At 37.2% G+C, this 27653-nt stretch overlaps 1 protein-coding gene across 9 annotated transcripts in view; it reads left to right on the top strand.

Annotated features, from left to right (window-relative positions):
- Window positions 1-27653, top strand: part of LOC127697363 (inteferon-activable protein 208-like) — a 90608-nt gene that overhangs the window by 43787 nt on the left and 19168 nt on the right. For 3 of the 9 annotated variants that reach the window (XM_052200441.1, XM_052200439.1, XM_052200431.1), the window contains 2 exons: window positions 16599-16787; window positions 18258-19374. The exons of 2 other annotated variants lie outside the window; for them this stretch is intronic. In XM_052200441.1, coding sequence (XP_052056401.1) covers window positions 16599-16787; window positions 18258-18380 — 312 coding nt within the window. In that variant the 3' untranslated portion in view covers window positions 18381-19374. Of the gene's footprint in view, window positions 1-14336; window positions 14580-16598; window positions 16788-18257; window positions 19375-27653 lie in introns of those variants that run through there. 4 more of the 9 variants (XM_052200432.1, XM_052200440.1, XM_052200438.1 and 1 more) reach the window with 4 other exon arrangements.

The raw sequence follows: 27653 nt of genomic DNA, 5'->3' as shown, positions 1-27653 counted from the left end.
AGAATGGAAACTTAACTTAACTAAGAATGGAAAGAGGTAGGTAGTTGGTGGGCTAAGCAGAACTAATGATTTATGAGAAAGCACATTGAAACCCACAAGTTAGTAAGATGATTTCAAAAACATACCATAAAAATTTTGAACAGATTTTCCTTATGTGGTTGGATAATATCACTCCAAGAAAACATGGATTATTAAATAAGCACCTGAGTTATAAAGTGGGATTACAATATCTTGTAAGAATTGGCCAATGAGGACCCAGAAGGCTCCAAAGAAAAGAACCCACAGGATATTGCCATTCCCCTTGGTGACCCAACATATCTGCATCCTAAGACTGTATTGCTAAGGATGCCTTTCATTTGGTTGTTTAGTTCTTTTTTTTTAAATTAAAATAAAGAAATAAAATGCAGAAGTTATATTATCAACACAATAAGTAATAATAAGAGAGACGAAATACTGAATAAATAGCTAATATTTTTGAAAACTACAATTATAACACTGAAAAAAGTATTCTATGTTGTAGCCATTACTTTAGTAATGCATTATTTTACTGCTTTTATTCTTAATTTTTGATGAAATTAACATTACTATGATTTGGTAAGAATCATTCTATTTTTGCTTTTCTTTTTTTTTTATTTTGATATTCTTTGTTTACATTCCAAATGTTTTCCCCTTTCCCAGTTCCCCCCTCCCCACCAGTCTATAAGCCCTCTTCCCTCCACCAATTTCCCAATCACCCCCTCTCATTTCTCTGTCCTGGTACTCCCCTACAATGCTGGATTAAGTCTTTTCAGAACCAGGGACCTCTCCTTCATTCTAGGGTATCATTTGCTGTGCTAATTGTGTCTTGAAAATTCAGAGTTTCTGGGCTAATAAATATCCACATATCAGTGACAGCATTCCATGTGTATTCTTTTGTGATTTGGTTACCTTGCTTAGGATGATATTTTCCAGTTCCAAACATTTGCCTAAGAATTTCATGAATTCATTGTTTTTAATTGCTGAGTAGTATTCCATTGTGTAAATATACCACATTTTCTGTATCCATTCCTCCATTGAGGGACATCTGTCTTCTTTTCAGTTTCTGGCTATTATAAATAAGGCTGCTATGAACATGGTGGATTATGGCATGCCGGGGAATCCTCAGGGTATATGCCCAGGAGAGGTAGAGCAGGGTCCTCTGAAAGTATCGTGCCCATTTTTTTGAGGAACCGCCAGACTGATTTCCAGAGTGGTTTGGACCATCTTAAAATCCCACCAGCAGTGGAGGAGTGTTCCTCTTTCTCCACATCCTTGCCAACACCTGCTATCTCCTGAGATTTTAACCTTAGCCATTCTGATTGGTGTGAGGTGAAATCTCAGGGTTGCTTTGATTTGCATTTCCCTAAGATTAATGATGTTGAACATTTCTTTAGGTGCTTCTTAGCCATCCGAAGTTCTTCAGGTGAAAATTCTTTGTTTAGCTCTGTACGCCATTTTTAATAGGGTTGTTTGGTTCTCTGGTGTCTAACTTCTTGAGTTCTTTGTATATATTGGTTATTAGCCCTCTGTCAGATGTACGGTTGGTGAAGATCCTTTCCCAATCTGTTGGTTGATGTTTTGTACTTTTAATGGTGTTCTTTCCTTACAGAAACTTTGTAATTTTATGAGGTCCGTTTGTCAATTCTTGATCTTAGAGCATAAGCTATTGGTGTTCTGTTCAGGAACTTCTCCCCTGTGCCCATGTCTTCAAGGGTCTTCCCCAGTTTCTTTTCTATTAGCTTCAGTGTTTCTGTTTCCATGTGGAGGTCCTCAATCCACTAGAGTTGAACTTAGTACAAGGAGATAAGAATGGATCAATTTACATTCTTCTGCATGCTGAACTCCAATTAAACCAGCACCATTTGATGAAAAGGCTTTCTTTTTTCCACTGAATATTTTCTGCTCCTTTGTCCAAGATCAAGTGACCATAGGTGTGTGGGTTCATTTCTGGGTCTTCAATCCTATTCCATTGATCCACTTGTCTGTCACTGTACCAGTACCATGCAGTTTTTAACACTATTGCTCTGTAGTTTTGCTTGAGGTCTGGGATACTGATTCCCCAGAAGTTCTTTTACTGTTGAGAACAGTTTTAGCTATCCTAGGTTTTTTTGTTATTCCAGATAAATTTGAGAATTGCTCTTTCTAACTCTATGAAGAACTGAGCTGGGATTTTGATGGGGATCACGTTGAATCTGTAGATTGCTTTTGGCAGGATGGCCATTTAAACTATATTAATCCTGACAATCCATGAACATGGAAGATTTTTCCATTTTCTGAGGTCTTCTTCGATTTCCTTCTTCAGAGACCTGAAGGTCTTGTCATACAGATCTTTTATTTGTTTGGTTAGAATCACACCAAGATACTTTATGTTGTTTGTGGCTATTGCAAAAGGTGTCATTTCCCTAACTTCTTTCTCAGCCTGTTTATCCTTTGAGTATAGGAAGGCTACTGATTTGCTTGAGTTGATTTTATAACCAGCCACTTTGCTGAAGTTGTTTATCAGCTGTAGGAGTTCTCTGGTGGAGTTTTTTGGGTCATTTAAGTATACTATCATGTCATCTGCAAATAGTGATAGTTTGACTTCTTCCTTTCCAATTTGTATCCCTTTGACCTCCTTATGTTTCCTAATTGCTCTAGATAGAACTTCAAGTACTATATTGGAAAGATATGGAAAGAAGGTGTAGCCTTGTCTAATCCCTGATTTTAATGGCCTTGCTTCCCATTTCTCTCCATTTAGTTTGGTGTTGGCCACAGGTTTGCTGTTTATTGCTTTCACTATGTTTAGATGTGGGCCTTGAATTCCTGTTCTTTCCAAGACTTTTAGCATGAAAGGATGCTGAATTTTGTCAAATGCTTTTTTAATCATCTCATGAAATGACCATGTTTTTTTTATTTTGAGTTTGTTTATGTAGTGGATAGCATTGATGAATTTCTGTATATTGAACCATCCATGCATCCCTTGGATGAAGCCTACTTGATCATGGTGGATGATTTGATGAGTTCTTGGATTTGGTGGGCAAGAATTTTATTGAGTATTTTTGCATCTATAGTCTTAAGGGATATTTGCCTGAAGTTCTTTTTCTTTGTTGGATCTTTGTGTGGTTTTGGTTTCAGCGTAATTGTGGCGTTGCAGAACAAGTTGGGTAGTGTTCCATCTGTTTCTACTTTGTGGAATAGTTTGAAGAGTATTGGTGTTAAGTCTTCTTTGAAGGTTTGATAGAATTCTGCACTAAAATCATCTGATCCTGTGCTTTTTTCAGTTGGAAGGCTTTCATAACCCCTTCTGTTTCTTTAGGGATTATGGGACTGTTTAGATGATCTAGTCAATCCTGATTTAATTTTGGTATTTTGTATATGTCTAAGAAATTGTCCATTTCCTCCAGATTCTCCAGTTGTGTTGAGTACAGGCTTTTGTAGTAGGATCTGATGATTTTTTTAATTTCCTCAGTTTCTCCTGTCATATCTCCCTTTTCATTTCTAATATTGTTAATTTGGATACTGTCTTTGTGCCCGTTAGTTAGTCTGGCTAAGTGTTTATCTATCTTGTTGATTTTCTCAAAGAACCATCTCCGGGTTTCTTTGTATGGTTCTCTTTGTTTCTACTTGATTGATTTCAGCCATGAGTTTGATAATTTCCTGTTTTGTTCTCCTCCTGGGTGAATTAGCTTCTTTTTGTTCCAGGGCTTTCAGTTATGCCATTAAGCTTCTAGTGTATGCTCTCTCCATTTGCTTTTGGACGCACTCAGGGCTATGAGTTTTCCTCTTAGCTCTGCTTTTATTGTGTCCCATAGAGTTGGGTATGTTGTGCCTTCATTTTCTATAATTCTAAAAAATATTTGATTTCTTTATTTATTTCTTCCTTGACCAAGGTATCATTGAGTAGAGTATTTTTCAGTTTCCATGACTTTAGGTTGAAAGCCAATTTGATATTACAATGGCAACTCTGGCTTGTTTCCTGAGAACATTTGCTTGTAAAATTGTCTTCCAGCCTTTTACTTTAAGGTAGTGTTTGTCTTTGACACTGAGGTGTGTTTCCTGTATGCAGCAAAATGTAGGGTCCTGTTTAAGTATCCAGTCTGTTAGTCTTTTTCTTAGGGAATTGAGTCCATTGATGTTAAAAGATATTAAGGAATAGTGATTATTGCTTCCTGTCATTTTTTTGTTGTTGTTAATTTTATATTTGAGTGGTTATCTTCTTTTGGGTTTGATGAAAGAAGGTCACTATCTTGCTTTTTTCCAGGATGTAGTTTCCCTCCTTTTATTGGTGTTTTCTCCCTATTATCCTTTTTAGGGCTGGGTTTGTGGAAAGAAATTGTGTAAATTTGATTTTGTCCTGGAATATCTTGGCTTGCATTTGTGTGCTCTTAGGGTCTGCATGAGATCTGCCCAGGATCTTCTAGCTTTCATGGTCTCTCGTGTGAAGTCTGGTATAATTCTGATATGTCTTCCTTGATATGTTATTCGGCCTTTTTCTCTTACTGCTCTTTCTTTGTTTAGTGTATTTGGGGTTTTGATTATTATGTGACAGGAGGTATTTCTGTTCTGGTCCAGTCTGTCTGGAGTTCTGTAGGCTTCTTGTATATTCATCTCTCTCTTTAGGTTAAGGAAGTTTTCTTCCATAATTTTGTTGAAGATATTTGTTGGCCCTTTCAGTTGTAAATCTTCACTCTCAACTATGCCTATAATCCTTAGGTTTGGTCTTCTCATTGTGCCCTGGATTTACTGGATGTTTTGGGTTACAAGTATTTTGCATTTTGCATTTTCTTTGACTGTTGAGTCAATGGTTTCTATGGTATCTTCGGCATCTGAGATTCTTTCTTCTATCTCTTGTATTCTGTTGTTGATAGTTGCATCTATGGCCCCTGATTTCTTCCCAAGGTTTTCTATCTCCAAATTTGTCTCCCTTTGTTATTTCTTAGTTGTTTCTACTTCTGTTTTTAGATATTGGATGGTTTTGCTCAGTTCCTTCATTTGCTTGCTTGTGTTTTCCTGTAATTCTTTAAGAGATTTTTGTGTTTCCTCTTTCATGACTTCTGCCTGTTGATCAAAGTTCTTCTGTATTTCTTTAAGTTATTTTTGCATTGAAGGAAAAAGATGGAACAAGTGTTAAAATACTTCCATTCAGTACACATTTTGATTCTGCAGCAGAGTCAGAAGAAGTTGTGTAAAGCAACAGTGAAATGGGGCAATGAGGACTGAAATACACTAACCTACCTTAGTGAAAGATAAGATTACTTACAGATGTTACAGAAGACATAATGGGAGAAAGTACAAACTGTTGTGGCCAGAGGTTCCTGTATACAATGGGAGAGACTGAAGCCCATTTCTTCATTTGTCACGTTAGTCATTACTATGGCTTAAATATAAAATGTTCCCCATGGCTCAAGCATTTAAACACTTGAGAAACAGCTGTCAATGCTGTTTTGGGAGGATGAGAAGCCTTTAGATTGTAGAACCTACATGGCAGATGTAGGAACATAAGCCTAGGGTAGAGGATTATAGCCACCTGAGGTTTAACTTGAAGACTCTTATTCAATGGTATCTGTAGAAAATTAATAGGGTATGCGATGACAGACTGGGTCCGAGGCACCAAGATTTACTTACTGTGACACTGTAAGGCTAAATGGACACTCTTCCCATATGTTACCTCTAGCAGGTGTTCTTGTCATAGTGACAAGAAAAGTAGCCGATACAACTGTAGTAGGTACAAGGAGTCAGGATCTGACAGACAGACAACCAGAGAAAGGATTAGGCACATAAAGAGAAGAGAAGAGAAGGCACAAGCCAATACTCCTAAGTTCTGGAGCAGAGGCATATCTTAAGAAAATGATTCATCATGACTACCCTTGACTCAACTCAACTATCATCATTAATAATGAAGATTTCCGAGTAAGACAATTCTTTCCCATTACTCCTTGAGACATAAACAGCTATTAAGCTGCTCTCTTTATGTGCAGTATGCACCTATGTGCAGTATGTCCACATAGCTCATTCATTCGGAGAGACATGTCTTTCTTTGGAAATTTCTGAATACATGGACAACAATATATGCCAACTTTTTCTTCCAGGCTCACCAATAACTTGAAAGATGGTGAATGAATATAAGTGGATCGTTTTGCTGAAAGGACTCACACACCTCAGTAAAAACCATTTTCGCTTATTTAAGTCATTGATGTCCAATGATTTAAGACTAGAGAGAAGCATGCAAGAGAAGTACACCAGGGATCAGATTGCTGACATGATGGAAGATGAATACCCTGATGATGCTGGATTAGGCAAACTGATCAAGTTCTGTGAAGACTTACCAGCTCTTAGAAGACGTGCCAAAATTCTTAAAAAAGAGAGATCAAAAGGTAGTGTGGAACAAAGAACCTCTGTCCCTGCAAATGTCTTACTATCTCTTTACCCTTCATAGCCTTAAGGTCTGCACATGGCTGTCATCTCTACAGTTTACTCCTTAAAGACTCTGGCCATATTGGTCCTTTGGACTAGCTACTGAGGAAGCTCCTCTTCCAGTGGATGCTTGTAATTTAAGGGGTATATTTGGTGTGTATATTAAAGGCAAAAATAGAAGTTGATCAAAGATTGGGGTTCCAGATGTAATATAGATGTTCAAAGTAATAAATCCAAATTACAAAATTATGATTTACATTTAAATATATACACTAAAAAATTGGCTCACCTCTTCTATTAAGAATAGTAATATACTTATCCTCTCTATTAACAAAGACAAGGCTATACTTTGATTAAATATAGCCTTAGGAAGGTATGAGGTGCCAGGCGGTAGTGGCGCATGCCTTTAATCCCAGCACTTGGGAGGCAGAGGCAGGAGGATTTCTGAGTTTGAGGCCAGCCTGGTCTACAGAGTGAGTTCCAAGAAAGCCAGGGCTATACAGAGAAACCCTGTCTCGATAAAAAAAAGAAGGTATGAGGCAGCATAGTTTTTCATAAAATTAATGAAATGCGTAAAAAAGATTTTATAAAGTTAAAATCCGCAATTGATTTTAGAAAGTTAAAATCCCATTTCACAAGTTTATGTCAGAATTCCTTTTACTTGTATCTATTATTTAAGTGTATTATATACAAAACATGACTGTCAAATCAATGTGATAACATTTTGAATTTTGAAGAGAATGTATGAGAATGTGAATGAGGAAAGCTTGCCTGAGATACATGGGCTTCAAGAGCAGGAATTACTTTCTCGTTTTATAGGGAACAAATAAAGAATACCTTGACTAATTGAGATAGTATTAAAGTTTGTGCCTTTGGTGGTGTGTCACTAGAGTAAGCTATGGAATAAGCATCAATATAAATGCTGCAAAGAGGAAATGAGAGAAAGACTAGGTGGTCACTATACCATCTACTTTGGTTTATGCGGGCTTTCTTGTTCATGCATTTGTTGTGATAAAAAACTCCCCATTTTAGTAATAAGAGAATCATCAGTGCAAAAAACTAAGCAAGAAGCAAGTCCCCCAACAACTACATCAACTACAAGCCACATGTTAGCATCTGAAAGAGGAAAGACTTACACAGCTCCAGCAAAGACTTCAACAGCTCAGGTCAAGTCATCTACAGCTCAGGTGAGTCTGAGGAACAGTGGTGGGCTGGCAGTCCATAGAGGCAGAGGTGATTCCTCTTCCCCCTGCTCAGTCTATAATGTTCTCACTGCTTTTTCAGTTTCTCTTCAAGCTTTTATTGAAGCTCAGGATAATGATCATAGGGCATTAATATGTATTCTCTCCTACTAGAGATGTCATGAACTTGAAAACCAGGTAGAGCCATGGTTGGTGCATATTTACACAAACCTAGTTTACTAGTTCAAACTCAATTGTGTCCTACCATGGAAATCATAACAGAAAAATGTACACATAACATTTCTTCTCCCTTGATTTGCTATGACTATTAAATGATCATATTTGAGCCCTGGTCAGAGGGTGGTTGCTACTCCTTCAAATTACCAACATATTCAGGCATAATAAATCTACTATCTAATAATGCAGACACACTCTGCTCATTAACAGGGCAATGGATATACTTTCAGAAAAGTAAAAAGAAAGAGTAAAGAATAGTCTGAAGTGAAAAATAAAAAGGTGTCTAAAGAACCAGATCAGTCTCTCTGTTCTAAAGAAAGCACAGCCAGGTGCCAGTCACCAACACCCCAGACCTCATCTTTGTCTTCACCTAACTTTTCATTGGTTAAGATACATGCTTTCTGCTCTCCTTTCGTTTCTTCAATCCAAATGCCAGGAACAGGTCTTCAAATTCTGACCATTTCCTCCACTTATGAGATTTAATCAATCAATCGAATCATAGGTTGAATATGATATAGATCATCAGACTTAGACAGAAACAGACACAAAGATATATAATACAAATATAAAATTTGGTGACTCATAACATTTTGTTTAGATGAGAACACTTAACGAACTTGTTAATTCTGTCAATGAGGAGTTAGTTTGTCTGTTTCTTTTGTTCCCAGGTAGGAGGAGAAAAGCAAAGAGTCTAGCACATGCAAGTGCCAGAAGCAATCGACTCCATTTCTCCTCTCTTGTACTCTCACATATCTTCCTTTTTTATGACTAAACTGTTCACTTTTTAAAATATATATTAGGGTACACACTTCTTCAGAACAGTTGACACACTGTATAGTCAGTCCATTTTAAAGGACTGTAAGTATCTAAACACATCTATCCTCTGAATTTGAGAGTTGAAATCTTGCTCTAGCTTTAATATATCCCTCCAGAAGTCCTATCTACACTGCTTTGGAAATAGATAGTGCTTAAATGGATAATATACTCTTGAATTATTACCAGTAATGACACAAATCTAATGTTTGTTTTCCCACTTGGCTGAATATTTTTAAGATTATGGTTTTCATGTTTTTCCTATAGATACTTATAAACCTGATATTTCTTTGAGTGTCAGAAGTATAAAAGAATCAGCACTGCTAAGGATAGACAAGGGTGGTCTTGTCCAGTTAAGGCTCTAATAGACATCTAGTGAGGCTTAGAGGTCACAAAAGAAAGAAATATTACAGCTGAAATGGGAGTAACTAATGACTTTTTGACTGGGATTGAGGTCCTCTCTGAGACATGGAACCCACAACAGACACTGCAAAAGGGGTCAGGAATCTGAAATTAAATAGGTCATGTGGCCAAAAGAAAACCTACTACTATTATTGAACTAAATGAATACATAAATAAACTGTATCCTAAAGATGTGTTGCCATACCTATAGAGCCATGCCTCATTCATCTCTCAATAGAGATGCTTTTTTGCGCGAGGGGGGAATTGACACAGAGACTCAACTAGCCTATTTGTACACAGTTAGAGATTTTAGATCAGTCATTCTTCAATGGGATGCCTTTATCAAATATGTCTCCTCAAGACTCAGGGATCTACCTGAAAGAGTAACACACCCTCATGGACAACCATTCAAATCTATGAGATTGTGGGAGCCATTCTTATTCAAAGCACTACAAAATACAATTCATCTGTTAGGAAGGAGGTGTGTACAAAATGGCCCAAATATATTTAGAATTTAGTCATAAAATCAAAGATTCTTATGGTCTTCAAAGTATTGTGCATCATTTAATTTTAAAGAAATTCCCAAGGGCTGAAATTAAAACTATAGAAAACACAGTTTAGTATGGACAAGGCTAGAGGTTCAATTTCCAACACAGGAGAGAATCTAGAGAGAAAGACAATGTTGCTCTTTCAGAAAAAGAGAAAACAAATCACAAAAACTGAAGGTGGAAAGAAAAAGAAGCTCACCGAGGAACAGGCTCATCTTCCAGAAACTTCGAGAACCAATGTAAAAAATGATGTAGATTGTGTCCGGACTCCTCCTAAGTCTCCACCAACACCACCACCAAGCAGTTCCTCAAACAAGGTACCTCTTTCCTATTCCCAATGCTTGCCCCTTCCCAAAGCATATCACTGGGCTCCCCACAATATTGGAAAACTTTCTCACTAATTGCCTACTGCACAAACTTTGCTCATTTTATTAAATAACACATTAAGTTATCTAATCATGTAACACAGCCTCAATTGGTATTAAAAAGGTAAGTATTTATGAGAGGATTTCAAATGTTGTCAACCAACTGTCTGCTTTGGGTTCAGAATAAAGTATAGGGGAGACAGAGATACAGAGCTTATCAATCCTTCATTGCCTAGTATCTTCTTAGTCTGTTTCCCTTTGCTGGTTACCCATCTTCTGAGGTTATTTTCATCATTCTGTGTTCTACTCAGGATGTATTTTGACATGTGATATTTCCATTTGGGAAATCTTTATGCATGTCCACTACTGTCCAAATACTCTATAACCGTCATAGTCACTTTTGCTGAGTGTTGGCTTCAGACCCCTCCCAGGCATATCCTAAACTCTCCCTGCCATTCCTCATCACAGGGTATGGCTTCCTCTTACCATCCCAAAGACTTCTTAATATAATTACAATGACTATAACTAATATAATTACAATTCCTTTAATGGTATCATCATCTATCAGGTGTGTAATTTGAGACCCTGGCAGCAATTTACACAAATCCCATTTTGTTACACAGTACAATTATATTGAACATCTATATGATCAATGTTCAATTATTTTAATGGATAGAGTCCTGTGATTTATCATTAATTGAAATCCTTAGGAACATCTAATTATCTGTGTTCATAAGTGGTGACAGAAATATAATTGGAAATGTATACAGTTCAGGAAATTAGGCTAAAGTTATAGATAATTTTTTTTGAACGCCATTAGCTTCCTAGCTATGGCTGCATTTTAGAAAACTTGCACCATGAAGGACCAAGAATATACAAAGAAACCAGTAAAAGTGGTCATTACAGTTATGTTGACCTAGTTGCATAGGAACTTACTTTCATATTAAAGCCAAATATATAATCATTAAAGTTTTATACTTCTGTAAGACTTGAAAAAGTGTAATGAAGACCCTGACTCAATCTGATGTCTGAAGTATAAATTTTTCAGACATACATAGTTTTATTTAACTGAAATTATTGTCATTTTAAAGATCTAAACAAAGATTTAAGTGAGTCCAGATGGGATTTAGGCCTACTCCAATTGAGCTACATCTTCATCCACCAGAATTCATCTATGTGACCCATTCTTTTAGGGTACTTGTCACACAATTTAATTCACATCAACAGACTGTGGGAACTTGGCTCCATGTGTGCTATAGAAAACATAGATAGCATGAATTTAATGAATTAGAAATTCTACATAAAGGAAAATCCAGAAATATGAACTAACTTTACTACAAGCCTAGCTTCCCAAAAAATAAGTAAGTTGAACCAGATTGAGTATGATCTGGTGAGTTTTACTTTAAGCAAACATTCCAACCCAGACCAATGCCAATACAATATCTGGCTTTAAGAGAAGTTGTACCATTGATTATTAAGGGAGATGTCTATGTGTTAGTAATCCTTAAGTGTGGGCTAAAATACTTCCTTTAGCGCAGGAGAAAAATGACAGGATAAAGGTCTGCTTTGCAGAAGGGAAAAAGAAAAGATGTACTTGGTCTATTAAAAAAACATTAAGCAGGATGAAAAAATTCTCAATCCTATCTTCCTTTAGAAAAAGAAAAATACAACCATCCAGAAACATAGCATCACAAAGCCAGAGGGTCCTCAGGAAAAGCAACAGCTTGGAAAAATTTCACCAACCAACAACTTCTCAGCTGTAAGTGAAATCCTGATTTTTGAAGGATGCTCAGGAATTGCCTCTAGCAGACTTCAGTCTTCTCAGAACCTTCTAGAAGCTCACTTGGATTTAAAGATATCTACAAGCTCTACAAAATCACCTTGCCAGAATTTCCAATTCTGGCAGACTCCAGCAATCATCTGAACTCTAATGGGTCTCTCATACAGTTCAGTGGTGCTCAGGTGCCTCATGTACCACCAGCAACAGCATTTAGTAATGTCAGGGACCTTCGTATGCCTTTAGGAGCAGTGTTCCCCTCTTCCAGTGCTCATCCAATGTCTGAAATGATAGTACCAAGCAGTACCCAGTTCCTTTCCCTTCCTACACCTGCAGCATGCAAGAGTACAGAGGCTTCTCACAGTCAAGCAATAGCATCCAGAAATGCCCAAACTACTAAAGTACCTTCAGCAACACTGACAAACACAGCCCAGCTCATAAAGATGCCTCCTCCAGCAACAGCATCCAGCAATGCTCAGGTTCCTCCTACTCTAGCAACCCTGACCAGAAGCATCTCTGTCACACAGGTACCTCAAACAACATCTAGTGGCAATCAGACTCTTAACTCTGCTATGGTAAAAGATTCAAAGAACATCTAGGTCCATCACCAATAATCAATGGTACAACTTCTCTTAAAGCCAGATATTGTATTGGCATTGGTCTGGGTTGGAATGTTTGCTCAAAGTAAAACTCACAAGATCATACTCAATCTGGTTCAACTTAGTTATTTTGTGGGAAGCTAGGCTTGCAGTAAAGTTAGTTCATATTTTTGGATTTTCCTTCATGTAGAATTTCTAATCCAACAACTGTTTTACCAACAGTATCCAATTATTTCCAGGTTCCTATGGTACCTCCAGCAACAATACCCAGCAGTCTTACAGTTCCTCCAGTATCTATGTCAATCGCCATAAACAGAGCCCAGACTACTCAAATTCATCCAGGAACAGGACTCATTTGTATCCAGGCTCTTCATACTCCTCCATCAACAGTGTCAAGAAGTGTGTGCTCCACTCACAAAGGGGCAGCATTCTGTACTGGGAAGGACCTTTCCCTTCCTAAAGTAACATCATCCAGGAATGTCCAAGCTTCTCAGGTGTCTTCAGCTACAACATCCAGCAGTATCCTAGTTCCATATGCAATTTCATCAACAGCATCCAGCAGTATCCTGGCTTCATATGCTTCATCATCATCAGCATCCAGACGTCTCCAGGCTCCACATGCAACTTCAGCAACCACATCCAGCAGTCTCCAGGCTTCACATGCAACTCCTTCAACAGCATCAAGCAGTCTTCAGGCTCCACACAGAACTTCATCAACAGCATTCAGCAGTCATCTGGCTCTACAGTTGCCTCTAGCAACAGCATCTAGGACTCTCCATGTTACCCCAGAACCTTCAGCAACAGTACACAGCAGTCCAACCAGGGTAACATCCTTCCCTTCTAACAATATAATGACAGAGATTAACACAAACTTGGAAGGCTTCTTCATTAATCTTTATGTATACACAATCTTTTATTTTGATTGTATATAGTTACTGATCCTTCCCTAAATTCAGTGGTAAAATCCATTGTACATGCTTCTTCACTGAGAAAATTTCTAAGCCAGTGTTCACCCAGTCATGTCTTATCTGTAAGGAGTATAGTGAGATACTTGATAAAATTTTGCACCTTGCACTTTTTGTCAAGGTACTGTTTTCATATTGTGAACCACTGCTCATTATACTGGAAATGTACTTCTCAATGACAGAAAACAGTGATGAGGAATCAGAGTGAAACTGTGCCACCACATGGCTAAGTCTGTATACATTTCTAGGTCAGACCACAGAGAGCACTGCTAGTTCAAAGCTGCCTCCCTGTCCTGATACCCAGGTTGCCCATACCTGCCAACACGCCTCTTCTTTCAGTCCTTCAGTGTTACCTCCATTTCAACATGATTTCCTGATATACAAAAATGAAGTAGGATTTTTGAGGATGTGGTCAAAGTGAACTACCTTCATGCTTTTTGTCTGGTTCCAGGATTTTCTTCAATGCTTGTTATTATGCAAAAATGAGAGCTTCTAGACTGAACACTTACTGCTTAACAATGTTTGAGATGATATTCCTGTCGCTGCCTACCTAACCCTTTTTTCAAAATAGCTCATTTTTTAATATAATGTTTTGAATTAAAATCTTCAAAATGTTCCTAGATAGAAAACATGACTAGAGCATTGAAGGCTATAGATTCATTCACCTTTATCTACAAAGTATAATTTGTATTAACTAGAATCACTAGGTAGTGATTTATGTAAATTTTAAGTAAATATTAAGGTAAATATACATTTCTTCCTTTAGTTTGGTTGTAGTACAGCAACCATTATGTTCATCATTCTATTCAGTGGAATGGTTCCTTATGATCTGTCTGAACTGAATCCCATATGTGTTTTTTATAGACACCAAGAAGAGGAATTGTACCAATGGAGCCTGCTAAGGAAGAAGGTCACCAGAAAGGTTCCAAACAAGTGATGGTGTTGAAAGTAACAGAAATATTTACATATGACATGAAAGAAGATAAAAGGATGTTTCATGCTACAGTAGCTACTGAAACTGAGTTCTTCAGAGTGAAGGTTTTTGACATAGCTCTAAAGAGCAAGTTCATCCCAAGAAACATCATTACCATATCGAATTATTTTGGGTGCGATGGGTTTCTGGAGATATACAGAGCTTCCTGTGTGTCTGATGTGCATGATAACCAAACAATGGTTATCTCAAAGACACTGAGGCAAAGAGCCAGTGTAACTCCACAACTTTCTTATCTTTTCTCACAACCTAAGGGGACATTTGTGAATGGAGAGTTTGCAGTATTCAAGGTAAGCCATTGCATTATTGGTAAATTTTCTTCTGCAATCTGAGATTTTAAGTTTTAACTTGCTCAACTGAAATTTGCTCAACTTACTTAACACAGGAAATCATTGCCTTCCAAAGAAGAGAGGGACCAGCAAAAGTTTACTCATTTTGGAGATTTACATGGTCTACTATTCTTCAACTTAAGACACTACCAGGAAAATTCGTTAGAAAGATTTATGAATAACGTTTGGCATTTTCCTGGCTAGGATCATTCACCTGGAGCCACCCTAGTCCCAGACACTATCCAGTTCACAGCACATTTACTTTTTAGATTTTATTTCTTTGATAGCTTCCTTACCTGTATTTGGGGCAACTCAATTATGAATAAAGAGCCAAACTCCAAGCCTTGACACAGTTTGAAATGATGAGAATAAGAAACCAAATAGATTATTCTACCCTAGAATGAAGCCATGCCCAACAAACCGGGATTATATCTTTAATGTGTTCTCATTCTCATATGCTTTCTTCTTTTATCAAGTCCTTTTTATGAAGTTACTATTGTCTTATATAATGAAAGGGGAGTTTAACGGGAAAGTTTAATTTCAGAGTTCATAACTGGACACAATAAATAGGGTAATTTAAAGATTTCTATAACTTTGGAGTGTTTCTTTGAGTGCCAATACACCAATTCTTTTTTATGCTTGTTCAGTATACAATTTCATAATTCCACGTATATGAAAACAGACATGATTTTTTACATTATATCTGTGCTGTCTTTGGCAGAGCTGATATATTTAGTTCCACAATAATAAACTAAGTTGGATACAAACTAAAACTCCAGAACTAAATGCTGTAGTGGCTTAACCTGTGTGAGATTTGGAGTAGAGTAAATCAAGGTGTGCACAAATCAACTGTGAGCCATTTCTAAAGGAACTGTGTTTGTACGGATGTGTGTGTGTACATGTGTATGCATGATTGTGTGCACATGTGTATGCATGTCTGTGTGCATGTATGTATGAATGTGTGTGCATATGTATCTTTTTGTCTATATATCTGTGTACATGTCTGTGTATATATTTCTTGTGCTATTTCTTTCTTTCATTTTTGTTAGTTTGTTTTGTTTTATTCATGTTGCTTTGTCTTTTTAAATTGCTTGTTTATTTTATTAATTGACAGAAAGCTGTAGAGAAGTCAGCATGTGTAGGTGAGAAGTATCTGAGAGAAGATAGGTGAAGGGAAATTATGATCAGAATATATTGTATGAAAATAACTTTATTTTCAATAAAAGATAAAATAAGTGAAATAAAGCAGGCTTATAATAATGTTTCCACCAACCTGACAATGAATCACAAGTAACTTTTCTTCTCAGGTCTCTTGGATTTACTTACAAAATCTGCAATGCTAATAAGATTGATTTTTTTGTTTACTTCCTTTTTTTTTTTATCCTTTTTAGGGGAACTTTAAGAAAACTCAGCTATTCTAATATGTGACTACTAGTGCTTAGGTAGGAAGATACTTATTTTTCCTATAGATACCCAGTAGATATAGACCACAATCAGGTAAAGCTGAAGAGTATTTTTCAAGGGCTGGAGAGATGGTTCAGTAGTTAAAAGATCACCTCCAAAATAAAACTTCAAGAGATTTCCAAGAAAAGATTTGTTCATTGGAATTGCCTAAATTATCTAGTTCCATCAATTCTACATTTTCAGTATTTATTTTTTGTGAGGGTTGAGGAGAAACACCAAGCTCATGAAACTATTATTGAGGTAGGAAGGCAAGTTTCAGGAATGAGTTCCCTCTGCTATGAGTCCTGGTAATTAGGTCTGGGTCATCAGGCTTGACCACAAATACCCTTGTCCCCTGAGCCAACTCACTGGTGCTTATATCTGAAATTCTAAACCTAAGAACAATAGTTGCCTTGTTGGGGTCAGGTTTATGTTGACACATGTTATTTCTCATGGATGTGACAAGGCATGACATATTTCCTAGAACATTCAGTGTTAATTTGTTTTGGGTTTTGTTTTGCTTTGTTTTGCTTTTAGAAAACTGAGAGGAATAAATTCATTTGCTATGAAATTAAAGATGATACAGGGATAATGGAAGTTGTGGTTTATGGACGACTTACCAATATTAGGTGTGAACCAGGAAGTACACTTAGACTTGTCTGCTTTGAATTGACTTCCACTAAACATATGTGGCAGCTGAGGTCTGTAAGGCACAGTTACATGCAGGTACGTGATCTAGGAAATACCATTCTTCCTAAGAATCATATATTTAATACTCTAGGTACTTGACTATTGGCATTACATAGAAAATCCAATAATAGGTGGGGGAAAAATTAAGGATTGCTCATGCAACATATAAACTTCCTTCCATCACTCTTAATAAGAGTTTTTAAACTATAATAAGGAAAACAAATTCAGAAAGACTCAAATATTATTATATGTTTAGCTAATTGATTTAAAAGGAAATTATGCCATTTATCAAACAGAATATTTGACATGAAAATTAACATGTTTGTTTCAAATTCTGATTCTCTTATTTTTCAAATTGACAAAAAGACTAAAACACAAAGAACCTCGTGGTCTTCATTTATAACATGCAAATAGTTTCTCTTGTGGAGGAGTATGGACAGAAATTGTAAGTTCCCAAGGATGCCCCAAGCAAATGAAATGACAAGGTGTTGCAGTAAATCTCCCACCCCAATAAGACTGTGCAAACACACCACACCACTCAGCTATAATTTGTATAAGGTGCACAGGTAGATTGCGCAGATAAATGACTACACAACTCTCTTCCCCAGCTATAAGATCCCTTGATGCTTTCAGTTTCTCCAGGCCAAGTGCTTCTGCTCTGTCTTCCTCCACCTTCTCTTTTTCCACCTTCCTCTGTCCCTTCTCCTCTTCTGCCTCTTTCTTACTTCTCTTCCCCTCCCTCTCTAAAATCTCCAGCCTCACCTTTCCCTTCCAAGTCCAAATAACACGCTCTAGACTTTATTTGACCAGTGAAAATGGGCGAAGGTTCCCATGAAATCACTGTGTATATTATCTACTTCTCCTTGGGCCAGCTTCTCTTGAGGAAGCCAAATTAACATGAAAATACAAACAGCACCAAGGCAATCCATAAGAACAAGGTGTTAAATCCATCCTCCTTTGTAGTACTTACACACATCTGTGTGGGATTCATTTTAAACACAGACACACACACACACACACACAGAGACACACACACAAACACAAACACATATACACACCACTATTTATAATGTAAACAAAAGAAATGTAAGTGATGACGTCTTCACTCACATAGAAATGCTCTTACACTACCATTGTTCTCCAAACCATCAGCCATTAGCAAAAATTCCAGTCCTTCCTGCATGGCAGTAGAGCCTTTTTCTCCCTCTTCCCAACCTTCCTGTTGAATGAAACTCTACAACTCAGTCCTTACCTCAGGTCTTGCAGCACTTTCCTTTCCCCTGTTCCTCTGTAACACACTCTGCCCTTCCACCTATGCTGAAGCTGTAGGAATGACTAGATAATTTTACAATCCAAGCAAGGGCAGAAAGCTGACTGTAAGCACAGAGATGCACTTAAGGACAGAGTAAGAAAAGGGCATGTGGGACTCATGGTGAGTAGTCAACAAGAAAAGTGTGGAACTGGGTACATTTCAACTCATCTGACTTTACTGTTTTTTTCTTTTAGGTCATCAATGGAGAATGTGAAGGGAAGCCACTCAACCCAAACTCAGGAGAATCTCTCTGCAATCATACGTCTGAAAACCTGGATGCCAAACTTGTGGAATTAAGATTCAAGTACAGAAAATAAATGTGCATGTGACCTGTTAAAAATACCATGCCTATAAAAACCAACTCTTAATTCTAGAAAAATGGTACTTTCTTATATTCGTTATATATTTTCTAGTATCTACGCTTTATATATTGTCTCTATAACATCTATAATTGTTGATTTGAATTTTTTTTGGGGGGGGGGGACAAGGATTTATTCAGCTTACCCTTTCACATTATTGCTCATCACCAAAGGAAGTCTGGACTGGAACTGTATCATCTCACCAAACTTCACACCTTTATACCTAAAACATAAAAAAGAAAAAAATTACATATTTTCTGTAAAGCAGTGTGCCTTTGGGAGAATCTTTTAAACATTTGAGAATTGCTCTAAAATAAAATGTTGGTGGCCCTCAGATGAAGAATGCAGGCTTCAAATGTGATTTGTAAGGGCAAAGCATGTTCAGAAACAAATAGACTGTGTGTTTTCTGCCATGAAAGTGGAGGTATTAATAAGATGAGGGAGAAGCTTGAATTGAGCCTTGAGTATACTTTCCAAAACTGAAATGAGAGGGACAGGATCAAGTCTTCACACCCTTTATGCTGAGTAATGTGAGTGCATTATAGAGGTTAGTTATTTGAAAAACATGCCCCTCAAAGGAGGTGTTGAGGGTGGCGCATACTATTTTCAACAGTAAGGAATCCCATCTTCAATTCCTGAGTGAAATAAAAGTAGCAGAAACCTTTAAAGCAAAATGAAGAATGCTTGTGATAAAGGAAATCAAAAGAATGATGAAATTAGTATTCCCAGGGAGGCCTTTCTATAGTACTGCTTCTCTCACAGCTGTGAAGACTTACTTGATAAAGCAATTAAAGTATCAGTTGGTTTATTTTTGGCCATGATTTATTGAGAGAGAAGGGTGAGACTGCTGGCCATGTACCTTCAGCCGGAAGTAGAGAGAGGTGAGTTCTAGAGTTAATATCTTTTTTCTTTCTGTCTCTGTCTTTCTCTGTCTCTGCCTCTCTCTCTCTCTCTCTCTCTCTCTCTCTCTCTCTCTCTCTCTCTCTCTCTCTCTCTCTCTTGCTCTCTCTCTCTCTTTCTAGTTTAGGACTTGAACCTATTCAATGATACCATCCACACTTAAGAGGAGTGTTTGCAAATTACTTTAAAGCAGTCTGGAAACCCCCTCTTGCACAGACTCAAAGGATTCTTGGAAGTGATTCCAGATCCTGTCTGATTTACAATCAATAATCAAAATCACACAGGGCAATGATGTGAAATGGAGATAAGGAGCATAGATAGAGGTTTTAACAGCAGACATAGAGGCAGGAAAAGGCAAGAGCTAATGATGACTGCCTCTCTCATCCAAAATCATGTCTTGTTCCTCATTTTAATGATACTGGAATTTTGAGCTTCATGGGATGTATTTAATTTACAGCCACTTCTCATCAATAGATTAATGTCACTAGAAAGAATCTGTGGAAGGAAAATCTCTATGGTTTTATTATTTGTTTTGCTTTGGCTTTGCTCTTCAAGCATGTCAGTGTGGAACAGACTATTGTTTAGCACCTTTAAATTCCACAATTCTTGTCTTATAATCACAATGCACTTTCCAGCCAGAGATCCTTATCCACATCTACTGCATACACACAAGACTCTTCAAACAATACACCTGAAACTTATTGGCAAAGGGGACAGCCACATAAAACAGATTGCAAATATATATGCTGTGAACTTTGAAAATGATTGCCTTCCTTTGAAATGCCTTCCTTAAATCCTTATTTATACACAAATATCTCACTGAACCTTCTTGATACCATGAAAGAGAACCTGATCCAGCCTTGACTGGTTTGAATAAATTTACATTCAGGCAAACTGTGTCTTTAAATTGAACTTTTATGATGGATATCCTGTTTACCACCTCCTTCCTATGTATATTTGTGTGTATATAATCGAAATAAACTGCTCTATGGAAAGAGACATGCACGAGGAATAAATGCCTACCTAATCTAAGCCCATCAGTTGAAAGAAAGACTCACTTGTGTTACATCCCTTCAGCAAAACAACTCTTCCTCTTGGACTCCATGAAAGAAACTCCAAGTCAAACCTGTAGTCTGTGAATACCCTTAATTGCGTCTCCCAAATTGATCCTTACAATATTGCTTTCTGATCTGTACTGTCAGTTTGCCTTGAATAATATTTTACTGCTTCTATAAAAGTCCGTGTGATCCTTTACCCCAAATCTTTGAAGGAAAGGGTGAGATTTTGGATACACCTGGCTTAGTCTCTGACCATCACTCTATCCTGTAACAAAGATACAGAAAGAAAACAATTGTTATCATATACCAAAGATTAGGTCTTGGATTTCCAATTTTCCAAAATATCTGTAATTCATTTATTTTCCTGATATAACATGTTTTCTGTATTCATCTGATGCATCGCAAAACAGACAAAACAGAATGAGTGTATTTTCCATAATAGTCTGACATAGAGAATTGTATCTTATGTAAACCTAAAATTTCAATAGATAGATAGATATATAGATAGATGATAGAGAGGTAGATAGATAGAAGATAGAAAGATAGACCAATATAGATTTAGATACAGATATAGATAGATATAAATACATATATAGATATAGGTATAGGTATAGATATAGATATAGATATAGATATAATCTATAAATGCTATTCATTGAAGACAGAGTGACAATGTCAAATCTCCCAAATACAGTGGGCTGGAACTATCTTATATCTACGTTGTAGGACAATGTGCCTGGGAAGATGGGAATAAATGTCTACACATCCCAGGCCAAAGTTCAGATACAATCAAAGTCCAATTTGGTGAAACACTGAGATTTATTTTTATTGTGGTTCTTATAAGAATATTGACGAGGCATTACTTTCGGGACCGGAAAGACCCAAAGATAGCAATGTCACCAGTCCACCCCAAGTTGAGTGACAGTTCACAACAGCTGGAAATGTGGAGTACCCTTCATAGTCTGCAGACAGTCCAACACATTGGAGAGTGCCACTTTCAGGAACTTCTGAGGCTCTGAACCTTTTCTGGACACCTTGGTTCATCTCTACATATTCCAGGTGTATTCAGCTTGTCCTAGGATTCCTTATCAACATACCTGACAGCCTGTATATATTTTGGGAGAGAGGAAACTCTCATATCTGGTTTCAGGGACTTCCTGAAGCATCTAAGTTGTTCATTCTTACCTTACTGATCCTCCAGGCAGGATTGGAGGTTTTACCCATTCTTAGAATATCTTGCTATTCTGCATTCTTTTTAACACTATCTTTTTTTTTAAGTTGTATTTTTATAAGATATTTGCTTTATTTACATTTCAAATGTTATCAGCTTTCCTTTTTTCCCCTCCAAAAACATCCTATCTCATTTCCCCTCCCATGCTCAGCAACCCACCCACTGCCACTTTTCTGTCCTGGCATTCCCCTACAATGGGGCATCAAGCCATCAGAGGACCAATGGCCTCTCTTCTCATTGATGTCTGAAAAGTCCACCCTCTTCTACATAAGTAGCTGGAGTTATGGGTCCCTCTATGTGTGCTCTTTGGTTGGTGGTTTAGTCCCTGGGAACTCTGGGGTCCTAGTAGGTTCATATTGTTGTTCCTCCTGTGGGACTGCAAGCCCTCTCAGCACCTTGGGTACTTTCTCTTGCTCCTCCATTGTGGACCCTGTGCTCATTCCATTGGTTGGCTGTGAGCATCAACTTCTGAATTTGTCAGACACTGTCAGAGGCTCTCAGGAGACAGCTATATCTGACTCCTGTCAACCAACACTTGTCGGCATCTGCAGTGGTGTCTGGATTTGGCAATTATATATGGGATTGATCCCCATGTGGCACAATATCTAAACGGCCTTTCCTTCAGACTCCGCTCTACACTTTGTCTCTGAATCTCCTCTCATGGGTATTTTGATCACCCTTCTGAGAAGGACCTGAGCATCCATACTTTGATCTTCCTTCTCCTTGAGCTTCAGGTGGTCTGTAAATTGTATTTTGGGTATTCCCAGCCTTTGAGCTAATATCCACTTATCAGGGAGTGCATACCAACACCCTTTGTCTTAACAAGCTATCCTATAAAGTGAAAGATTTTGATCTGGGAGGAAACTTATATAACAGTATCTCTGATGTTTACATAAGGACACATCCTCTCTCCTGCCTGAAGTTTTGCCACTCAAAGTGCAGAGAAAGACTACTGACATGGATATCAGTTTTTCTATGACTTTTGGGCAAAAGAAAAAGCAGAATGTCCAGCACAATGATAGTTTGGTGGTTAGAGTAGTAACACAGGTAACAGTGCTAATGAACTGCGTTCAGTTCTGACTTGAGGCTTGCTACACAAGAGAAGATTCATACCTAGCATTATACAGCTAATCAATACCTCTCACCTGAAGGTCAGTAGGTCCTAGATAGGAATCCCATAATGTATTGTCAGTTTTCCTTTAAAATATTCATGTTTCTATCCAAAGATTAGTGCTACTCTTTGCCTTGGTCAGAGAAGCTGCTTTTTACAGTGAGTTCCTATTAATTCCAGTGACTCAGAACTAGAAAGAGGCTTTGTGACTGTAGGTTGGTTCCTTCATTAGCAGATCTTTGGCTTTCCTCTTTAATCAGGGCTTCCTTGGGGAAAAATACTGCCCTAATTTAGCCAGCCAAAGACCCTTATCTCAACTCTGGCTGTTTCGAACACTGTACATAGAAGTTGAGAAATCTCCATAATTTTGGCTCATGTCCTCAGCTTCAATGATTATATTTTCAAATACTTTGTAAAGGTACAGCTTCAATGATTACATTTTCATGCATTTTGTAACAGGCTTTAGTTGTTCTGTCATAAAATCTAAAGGATCTACCTGAACTAGGAATCATTTCCATGTAAACCATAGAAAGAGCACTTTCTCAACACTTTCCACAAGGACACCTATGATTCACACAAAGATGAAGTTTCACATGTATGTGATAAATACTGTGACAACTTTACACAAATCCTTACCTAGATATTATTAGCAAGTAGTTTATGGTCACTATGTGGACCTTGGAGAAACTGTCCTGTGGAAACCATTATAGAAGTATGAGGTTAATCACAGTAAAGGGATTCACTAAGGTGCTTTCTTTCTTTCTTTCTTTCTTTCTTTCTTTCTTTCTTTCTTTCTTTCTTTCTTTCTTTCTTTCTTTCTTCCTTCCTTCCTTCTTTTCTTTCTTTCTTTCTTCCTCCCTCTCTCTGTTTCTTCCCCCCTCTCTTTCTTTCTTTCTTTCTTTCTTTCTTTCTTTCTTTCTTTCTTTCTTTCTTTCTTTCTTTCTTTCTTTCTTTTTCTCTTTCTTTCTTTCTTTCTTTCTTTCTTTCTTTCTTTCTCTTCACTTCATTTTCAGCTTAGTTTGGTAGGGAAGGCAATGCTGATAACACAGAGAAAAAATCAACCACATTTAGTCATTTCTGTTGTCCATCATCATTCCTTTGTGATTCTCAGATGACTCAAAAAACTTCTTTTTACCAGGTATTGCACAGCCACCAAACTTGGCTGAAATACACATGGACTACCTGTGCCTTCCCTTCCCTCCTCCATTCCGGTCTTATCAGAGGACTCTTAGAGCAGCTGCTGCCTTCCCACTTCAGATCCTCCATACAGCTTACCTCCTTCCATATAGGACCCTACTGCCAACCACAGCCATAGCCAAAGTAAGCCCAATTTTGCCTCTGCTCAGCTTGCTGGAGCTGGACCCTAAGTCTTATTGAACAGAACTATGGGCCTATCCTCTTCTACTTAATATTTGTTGGAAGCTACAGGTTGCAACTCCATGGGCGTAAATGACCTGTTCACAGGGATTGCCTAAAACCACTGCAGGTCAGATATTTGCATTATAATTCATATGAATAGCAAAACTGTAGCTTTGAAGTAGTAACAAAATTTAAGGATAGGAGTAATCACCACATGAGGAACAGTATTAAATAATGTGGGTTTTAGGTACATTGTGCTAGACTAAACACTGTGCTAGCCTACCATCCACAACTGCCACTGCACCAATTCTGGACTAGTTGAATTCTGAATGTTAATACCTGGAGTGACCCCTTGACTGAAAACTAAAGATTTTCGCGGTCTACTCTTTTTGATTTGAGCAACAGAAACCAAAAAACTGAATAGTAACCCAATAAAGGTAGGACCAGATATCTATAACAAAAACAGCTCACATGTGATAGACATACTTGGTTCCCAGTGCAAAATCAAAAACAAAAATTATCAATAAAATATACCTCCAACATAAGCCACCAACTCTATTGTAATAAACCCTGAGAAGTTTAGCAGAAGGACATGACAAGGACTTCAAAATACCAATTGTGACTATGCTCCAGTATATTAAAATGAATATGACTAAATATCTCATTGAAGACCATAAAACTACAAAAAGTTAGATTAAATGAGAAAAACAATCAAAGATATGAAAGGAGAGTATAACAAAGATATGGACTCACTAAAGAAAAGCAGAACTAAAGTAAAACTCAAAATGAAAATTTTAGTTAAACAGAAAACCTCACCAACAGATTAAATGACATGGAAGAGAGAATTTCAGGCCTTGAAGGCAAGGTAGAAGCAATGGATATCTTGATCAAAAAATGTTAAATCTAAAAGAATCTAAATACACTTTATCAAGGAAATCTGGGATATCATGGCAAATCAAAAATCATATGAATAATAGACATAGGAGAAGGAGAAGAAACCCAGATGAAAGGCATAGACAATATTTTAACAAAAGGATAAATTTCTGTGTTAAAGAAAGAGATGATTATCAAAGTGCGAGCAGCATAGAGCACATGAAGGAGACAGGACAAGAAGAGAAACTCTCTGTGTTGTATAATAACTCAAGCATTGAGTGTACAGAGCAAAGAAGAGATATTTAAAGCTGTAAAGTTAGAAAGACCACATCACTCATAAAGGTATACCTATTACAATAACCCCTAACTTTCAATGGGGATTCTGAGAAGAAAGGCCAGAGCAAATGCTCTACAAACTTTGAAGGACAAAAGACGTCACCCTAGACTGCTATATCCAGCAAAATATTTATATATATTGCTACATCTAATCTAACACTATTGATTAAAATTGCAATTCAACAACAAAAACAACTAGTATTATATACACATATCTGCATATATACATAGATATAACACAGTCTACAGGAAAAGAAAACATTTCATGATAAAAACAATTTTTAGTAATTTCCCTCTACTAATCCAGATCTACAGAAGACACTACAAAACTTCAAAAACTTGAATAGGAAAGGTTAATATACCCAAAAGAACACAAGGAATAAATAACCTAAGAACAGTTCATCTAAAGAGTGAAAAGTCCATTATAAATAAATAATAAAAAGATAGATAATTAAGGAATTAATAAGAGCTATTCAGTATTAACTCTCAACATTAATGGTCTCAATTCCTCCAACAAAAAGACACAGACTAACAGATTAGATTACTCTACCATCCCAGACTCTTATCATAAACTTAGGGTCGAAAATAGAAAATGGTTTTCTAGGTAAATGGAATAAAGAAGGAAGCAGGGTATAAAAGCTATTTAATATTTAATAACTAAATCTTTGTGTCAAAACTAACCAAAAGTTAAAACGAAGGATATTGTATAATCATTAAAGGAAATCATACCAAGAAAATTTTATGTCTTCACATATGTGCACCAGATATAATGGTATTCAATTTTATAATAGAAATATTATTATAGTTAAAATTATATATTTAGCCTAGCACAGTGACAATGGGTGCCTTCAATATTCAACTCTCACCAATAACCAAGTCATCCAGACAAAAATTAACAGAGAAATTTTAGAGGAAAGTAACATCATAAAACAAATAAATCTAACAGCTATCTACAGAAAATACTATCTAAACACTAAAGAATGTACTTCTTTGTCAGAAATCCATGGAACTTCTGTCAAAATTTACTACATATTTGAAGATAAAGCAAGTCTTATCAGATATTGAAAACTTGAAATAACACCCTGTATTTAATCTGACTTCCAGTGATTAAAACTGCAAGTCAACAATAGAAACAACAGGAAGTATACAAACCAATGTTTTGGGCATGGGTCTTGGAAGATGTATATTCAGATGCTGATTTCTATGCCTAGACATCTGTCTACAGTCTAGAGGATGGCATAGTCAAATGAGTCTCTGGTCTTATTGTTAATGTAAAATTGTTCTTCACCATCTCTGATGGGAAAAAAGAGCTGATTCAGCCTATGATTGGGCAGAGGAGATAAGAAGAATGAACTATAGCTCCCAGCCAGGGTCCCAGGTAGAGAGAGGAAGTAGAGAAGACCACATAGAGAGAGAAAGGAGTGGAGAGAACATGTGGTTGGACGAGAAAGATTTGTCATGAAGTCCCATTGAGAAAGACAATATGTGGTCACATATGGACCAGAGAAAGCCAGAAAAGACCAGATTGGCAAGTAATTAGGCATTGGTCTGGATATTTGCTTTTGAAAGTTAAAATAGCTTAGAACTGGCCAACAGCTTATTAACAAAATACAAGTATATGTGTCATTTATTTGAAGCTAAAACTGGACAAAGAGGGCATAGAAATATCTTGCAATTATTTGGGAGCAAAGGGGGCTTAGAAGCACACACAGGCATACCCCTTGACAAGGAACTGAATTACACCCAGGGGAGATAAACAAATTGCTACACGATACAAACTGAGTCAAAACAGAAATCAAGAAGGAACTAAGCATCTTTTAGAATAGAAGTATAGAAACCATAATATAATCAAACTTATGGAAACAAATGAGAATACAGTGTCATCCCACAGTCAAAACTCTGACCCATAATTGTTTCTGACAGAAAGAACAGCAGGGATGGAAATGGAGAGGAAAAGAGGAAACAGAGGTCTAGTGACAGACCCAAAGTAGTATCCAGCTCAATGGGAGGCCCCAAGGCCTGACACAATTACTGAGGCTTTGCAACACTCACAAAAAGGAACCTATCATGACTGAACCCCTGATGATCCAACAAGCATCTGAAAGAGTCAGATGCAAATATTTGCACACAATCAATGGACAGAAGCTGCTGACCCCTGTGGTTGAATTAGGGAAAAGCTGGAAGAAGCTTGGGAGGAGGGCAACCCTGTAGGAGGACCAGCAGTCTCATTTAACCTGCCCCCTGAGATCTCTCAGATGCTGGAATATCAATCAACCAGGCAGCATACAGCAGCTGATTTGAGGCCCCCAAGACATATTAAGCAGAGAACTGCTGGATCTGACTTCAGTCAAAGAAGAGGTATC

Source organism: Apodemus sylvaticus, chromosome 12 (assembly GCF_947179515.1).
Source record: "Apodemus sylvaticus chromosome 12, mApoSyl1.1, whole genome shotgun sequence".
NCBI classification, from domain to species: Eukaryota; Metazoa; Chordata; class Mammalia; order Rodentia; family Muridae; genus Apodemus; species Apodemus sylvaticus.
Note: the sequence above shows the minus strand (reverse complement) of the source record. Positions and strands in the feature narration are given on the sequence as shown.